Raw genomic sequence first — 6,988 nt, forward strand, 5'->3', positions numbered from 1 at the left:
CGAAGTTGACATTCCCCTAAATTGTAAAAAGGGGCATTTTCGTCCACAACAAAAATTCTAATGCATCATACACCAATTAATTCTATATTATTCAATCCCTCCTTAACCCACTTTCGGCCATGTTTGGTTTATCTCTATAGTATCACAGATTCTTAGCACGCAAGGGTCTCACATCAAGGGTAGTTTCGGGAATCAATCCATATATCTTGAGGAACATTCTGCTTTCTCTACTGGATTAAAGTATGCATAAAATATGTAAATGATCCCCAACTTCCCATTTGGGACTTGGCTTAGCCTATATATACATGCTCATTACTCATCCAATTCCATAACCAAACCAGCTTCTACAACTACTAACTATTAAACCCACAACCTTCATTGCCTACATTTTCTCCACTTTCACCAATTTCCCCTCACATTCTCACCTAATTTCTTGCCTTCCAATCCAAAACCCGAATTGCATCTTCATCACATTCCATCCTTATTAGCTAACCCTTGGCATTATTTCAAATTTGGATACCTCTTAGTCGGATTAACTCAAATGGACCGAGTAGCGAAATTGGCGTCACAGAAGGCTGTGGTGATCTTCAGCAAGAGCTCATGCTGCATGTCGCATGCAATCAAGAGACTATTCTATGAGCAAGGCGTAAGCCCTGCAATCTACGAGCTTGACGAGGAGTCCAGAGGGAAGGAGATGGAGTGGGCTCTGATGAGACTAGGGTGCCAACCGTCGGTTCCGGCGGTGTTCATTGGGGGGAAATTTGTGGGATCTGCCAACACAATCATGACCCTTCATCTTAATGGCTCCCTAAAGAAGTTGCTAAAAGATGCTGGAGCTCTATGGCTGTAGTCCGAATACCATGCATGGATGAGCAGCCCTAATAGTACTACTATATATGTCCTTAAAATAATATTTGAGGTTTTAACTCTTTTGTATTTTTCCTTTTCTTCTTGCATCCAGCGGCTTATGATGTATACTAATTTCAACTGTGGTTATAATTAATTATATAAGTACATGGATCACGTTGAGTCTACAATATATCTTCACTTTTTGTTGAAGTACTGTGTACTATGTATTTAATATATATATCAAGACGAGTTGAGCATCTTTTTGTGCTCTTGTTCAAAGTAATGCAACTATCTCATACATTCTAGGGTTTCCAACATAAATAATTTTAGAACTAAAATTTATGTATCACATATATCAATTAAATTGCTCCTCTCTTATTTAGATTGGTCGGCTATACAAGTATTAATGGCAATTTGGCATTGCTCAAAACGATAATGTATGTCTTTTTTGTATTTGATCATGAGACCTGGACATTTAAAGTGAGATTAACTGAGATGTAAATGGATGGAAATATTCAAACATATACCATAAAAGAACTATCATAAGTTCTGGAATATGTACTATAGTAAAAATTAATACAAACAACTTAAGACGAAGCCAGAACAAAAATGAGTGAAACAAAAAAAGTGTAAATCTTGTCCTCCAGAGGCTAGGGTGAAAGTCGAAATAAAAGCAAAATCTACTAGCAAATAACATATTTATGAATATCGGTAGATTCTTAATTGTTTAGTAAAACAAATGTTAGTGGCATTTATAATGAGATTCTGAGGGTTTTAAATGTAAATGTGTCACCTACACTTTCGAATAAACCTCTGAAATTCTGCAGCAATATATTACGTTGTTTATATAGCAGGAATTTAATGTTCCATGCATTTCACAAAAAATCTTGTCAATCAAAATGGATCATATTCTTATATCATGGCTATACTTATACATTGGATCGATCGATATGCATGATTTGGTAGCTAGCTACCTATATATATTCTTCTAATTAGTGTTGTTCCATCACACGCAATTAAATACCAATATATTTGACCTTTTCGATTTTTCTGGGTTTTCAACAAAAAAAAAACTTACTCCTGAGATCGAATCTCTATTCCCACTAAACATAATCTCATCATCATCATTTGGTGTTCTTATTACGGAGAATATACGAAGTTGTTCAAAATAATTATGAGATAACTATCATATCAATTTAGAAATGTAGGCTCATTCTCCCAAAAAAAAAAATTAGAAATGTATGCTCCATTACATTACATACTCCGTACATTTCTGTCGTTTTGCTTGCATGGCTATTTTCACTAATTAGGGTTTAAAGTTTGGACATTGAATCTATGAGAAGTTGTTACAATTAGCCATATAATTATTGGGACATGAGTTGCAGCAGAGAGAAAGGAGAGTTGCAGACGAGAGAAACGAAGAAGATCGAAGAAGAAGAAGAAGAAGAGAAGCTGTTTAAATTTGCCATATAATTATGGCGAAGAAAAAGTCATATAATTATGGCGGCCATGAGTTGCAAAAGAGAGAAAGAAAGAAGAAGAAAGAGGAGGAAAGAGAAATAAAAAGTTAAGAGTCGTTGTAAATGAATGATTTGATGTGGGGTGAACGATTTTGTGTGGGCATGTCTATAATTATAGTATAGACTTGCCCACTAAAGATATGAGTGGATATGACTTGCAGTAAAATATAATTATAAAATAACTTTAACATATCAGTTCCAACGGTATTTTTTATTTTTTAATATTAAAACCCGAGTCCGAACCGGTTTAGGCTTGTTCATGCTCGAACTGAAAAGTTTTCTTTGATTAATTTGTTTAGAAAATTCGTAATAAATCGGATCGAACCGGAAGATTCTGATCAGTTTTTTGGTTCTATGGTCTTTTTTTGCCCAGTCCTAGTTTAAACTCTTGATACTATAACCACACTGCCTATAATAAAACCTCAGTTTTTATCTTTCTACCAAATTTGTACTACATATTTCTTATCGGCTAAAGCTATAAGTCCTATAACTTCTACATCCCTTACTATTGCCCCTTACCGCCCTATGTGTTTAACTTGAGATTCTAAATTTCAGAAGGAAAAAGAAACGCGCGCAAAAGAAAATGATACTCATTCATCTTTATTACATATGTGGCACTTAATAATTTGTATTCTTCCATTTCCAAAAGTTAGATAGGCAAATATATTCACCTTGTCTATCTATTGTGTGTTGGAATTGATTCCACGTTATCTTATACCTAATATGGAAAAAGGCTAGTTCAATATTGCCAAGCACAAAACTAAAAGCAACAAAGAATGAACATGACGCATTAATAATTTCTCTTCATGTCTCAGGTCGACGGATTTTCTCAATTGAAAGATTTCTTACGTATAAAGCTTAGAGCATCGAATGATAATAAGAAATATACATATGGAAATTAAGGGGCTGGAGTGGGTATTTGATGAATGCTATGCTATTGAAACACTCAAAAGTGACACTGCATGCACCTTGTTGGTGCCGATTTCGGCATCAACGAGTCAACGGAAGTTCCGTTGAAATCCAAGTGTAAAGTAGTGGGGTTGCTTTCTTGAAGTGGGCCTATCTCTTCCTTCGATTAGTTTGATTATATGTGTGGCCTTGGTCGTCCACCTCTTGTGACTGAAGGTATGGATTCGGTGGTCTTGTGCCTGGTCTTGGGCTTCCAAGCTCCCGTGTTGGGTGAAAGTGATAGCCTCACGTCGGGCTTCCTCCACCTGATGTTGGCCTTCCAAGCTCCTTTCTTGGGTGAAACTGATAGGCTCGTCTCGGACTTCCTTCACCTGATGTTGGGCTTCCAAGCTCCTTTCATGGGTGAAACTGATAGCCTCACGTCGGGCTTCCTTCACCTGATGCTGGGCCTCCAAGCTCATTGTTGGGTGAAACTGATAGTCTCGTCTAGGACTTCCTTCACCTGATGCTGGGCCTCCAAGCTCCTTGTTAGGTGAAACTGATAGTCTCGTCTAGGACTTCCTTCACCTGATGCTGGGCCTCCAAGCTCCTTGTTGGGTGAAACCGATAGTCTCGTCTCGGACTTCCTTCACCTGATGCTGGGCCTCCAAGCTCCTTGTTGGGTGAAACTGATAGTCTCATCTAGGACTTCCTTCACCTGATGTTGGGCCTCCAAGCTCCTTGTTGGGTGAAACCGATAGTCTCGTCTCGGACTTCCTTCACCTAATGCTGGGCCTCCAAGCTCCTTGTTGGGTGAAACTGATAGTCTCGTCTCGGACTTCCTTCACCTGATGCTGGGCCTCCAAGCTCCTTGTTGGGTGAAACTGATAGTCTCGTCTCGGACTTCCTTCACCTGATGTTGGGCTTCCAAGCTTCTTTCTTGGGTGAAACTGATTGGCTTGCCTCGGGCTTCCTTCACCTGATGTTGGGCTTCCAGCTCCTCGAGTTGGCGGGGCTCTATGGAAAGGACTTTTTTGGCATAGCTTTGGGAGAGAAAAGAGAGTTCAAGTCCTCTCCTCAGCCTTGTGAAGGCTGGGTATTTATAGGAGAAGAGAGTTGACGTGGAAAGGGAAAGGCATGGCTCAATCCCATAAAATCGGGATGTCAGCCCCCCAATCTCTGCCTAATGACACTCCAGGATGGGCTAACAGAGTTGGTACGTGACAGGTGTCACCACGATGTGGTCTGGTTTGGTTGAGATGGAAAGGACAAAGTATGGGTTCTTCCCTAAAATCGGAGTGTCAGCCAATACCTTCTGCTTGCTGACACTCCAAGGGATGGCTTTGACAGAGTTGGTGACAGGTGTCACCACCATGTGGTCCGATATGGTTGGTGAAGGGTCAGAGACAGGTGTCGCCTATCCAAGCTTCCCTTTTCCTGGAATTACTCTTAGGCCATGCCTTATGTCGGAACTCGACACGTGGCATGGTTGGTGAGATTTTGCTTTGATTGGTGCTCCATGTCTCTTCATGACGATTACATGTGCGTGAGCTTGGAGGTCGAGGCTTTAGCCTTGGAGCTCGTGGTCATGATCCTTAGAGGTCGAGGCTTCTAAGCTTGGGGGTCGAACTCTTGGTCTTGGGGGTTGAGACTCTTGGTTCCTTTGGACTGTGCTATTCTAGTAGTGAGGTCGTGATATGCTTTTGCCTTGCCATCCAAGATGGTGAGTCAATCACATTGTGACCGTCCAAGACTTAAGAGGTGGAGATCCAAGGTTGAAGACTTGGAGTACCAAAGTGAGGCATCTCACTAGTCATGATTATTTCCATCTTAGGGTTATCTTTTCTTTCTTGATGAAAGGTTTAAGTGCGTTGAAAGGTCAGAGTCCTATGTGGACTCTTTGACATTTCAACGCGTACCACGTGGAATGGGTTGAAAAGTCAAAAATATTTGTCGAACCAAATTATGACATCAACACACCTTGCATCTAATTAAGGTATTTGGGCTTTTAATAATTTATAAAGTTGGGATCATACTTCAACAAATCCATGGCATGGACCAATATAGGTCTATGATCTTAATTACTCCTAAAGATGAGCCCACACGTTATCAAATTCCTTAAACTCCAGAAGATCATCAACCATCCTAGCTCACTAGACTTCCTTGATAATTTTCCCTTCAGTACCAAACAGATTCGGATCTGCTGATTATTTTGGTGTCGATCAGGTGCTTATATAGAAATGTGTACGTTTCTTGGGTTTATTCATCTCTTGAAAGCTAGCTTTTCTAGGTTTTCAACCATCTGGATCGTATAAATTATAATTCACAGATGAAATAGAGATTTATGCAAGGAACCCTGGAATACAAATTTTCGGGTTTCTGTAACTCATATTTATAGAGTATGAAGTTGATCGAGGCGATGCTTGTGAAAGCGATAAGGAAGCAAAAGCCAAAAATGAATTAGAGCCGATCTATGGTCATCGTGGTCGTCCTTTTGAGAGGTGGCGATGTATGTCCATCCATAGAATGGCTACTGCTAAGCAATGTGCTAGCTCGATATCCCAATCTCCTGTAGTCTTCAAACTAATGTTAATCATTCGCTTATTCCCAGCTACTTATAACTTGTTGCCCTTAACTTTTGGATACCTGGAGTCTCTCTTCTATAGTGCTTGAAACGAAGCTAAATGTGTAATCCATAGTTTGCTTGCTGAGGAAGAAATTTTGTGTTAGATGCGCACCTTATTCAGGATTTGAAGGTGCATGTTACTTCAACAGGTTACTTAATTAGGCTTAATATTTAGCCTATAGTAAGTTCTATGTTTTTTTTTTTTCCGCTGCATTGGAGGGGATCAAATGAAATTGCTTGGATTCTCGGTAAGTATATGATCTTGATGTACCCGGCCGGTTGATCTATGAATGAAATTGTTTGGGCTATTAAAGTTGAAATCATCTAAACACTCAAAGCGTCCCTCGAGGAAATACTATTGTTGGACATAAGCATAAAATCTGTAATACCCCGAAAAATCCAAATTAAATTCCGTGGATTTTTTAGAAATGATTTCACAATAGTGGGAGCGAGTACGAGTCTCGGAGAAGTTGTGGAATTAGTTTGAACGATTAATTTTCGAAATCGAACGTTATTTAGGGGCTCGTGGAAATTGACTTTTTATACATACGAAATTTGGGAAAACTTCCTGCATGAAAGTTGTAGGGCTCGTCGATACGATCTCGTGCATATGTGGAACACAATATTCGGAGTTCGTATGAATAAGTTATGAATATTTGAAATTTGGGAATTTTCTATAAATAGGAAAAATTTCTGATTTTTTTCATTAAGGACGAAAAAATCTAATTTTTGCTAAACAGTCCCCGAAACCCTCCGTTCTCTCTCCTCTCCCACGCGGCCGAACCGCTCGACCCGACCCGGCCGAACGGCCCTCCTCCGGCGTCCTCCAGCCCCGGACCCGGACACCACCGTGATCGCCGCTCCACGCCCAGACGCCCTCCGGTGTGGTCTTGGCCCGCCGCTGCCCCGAAAGCTGGATCGAAGACACCTAGACGAGCGAAACCGACCCGGCCGGAAAACGTCGACGCCGGCGTTGCACGGGCCGATCCTTCCCATTTTCGTGATCTCCTCTTCCCCCTGATCATCCCCATGTAAGTCTTTCATCACGATTTTGAGTGTAGACCGCTAGATCAAGGTTTGACTTTTTGAACGCCTCTGATTCAAT

General features: G+C 40.5%; 1 protein-coding gene across 1 annotated transcript; it reads left to right on the top strand.

Annotated features, from left to right (window-relative positions):
* The first annotated feature begins 309 nt into the window (after nucleotides 1-309).
* On the top strand, nucleotides 310-1,106 carry LOC133710549 (monothiol glutaredoxin-S10-like). Its single transcript, XM_062136647.1, has one exon. It carries the CDS (start codon nucleotides 542-544, stop codon nucleotides 848-850), a length of 309 nt encoding a protein of 102 aa, XP_061992631.1. The 5' UTR covers nucleotides 310-541; the 3' UTR covers nucleotides 851-1,106.
* Nucleotides 1,107-6,988: the final 5,882 nt, after the last annotated feature.

This window comes from Rosa rugosa, chromosome 5 (assembly GCF_958449725.1).
Source record: "Rosa rugosa chromosome 5, drRosRugo1.1, whole genome shotgun sequence".
NCBI lineage: Eukaryota > Viridiplantae > Streptophyta > Magnoliopsida > Rosales > Rosaceae > Rosa > Rosa rugosa.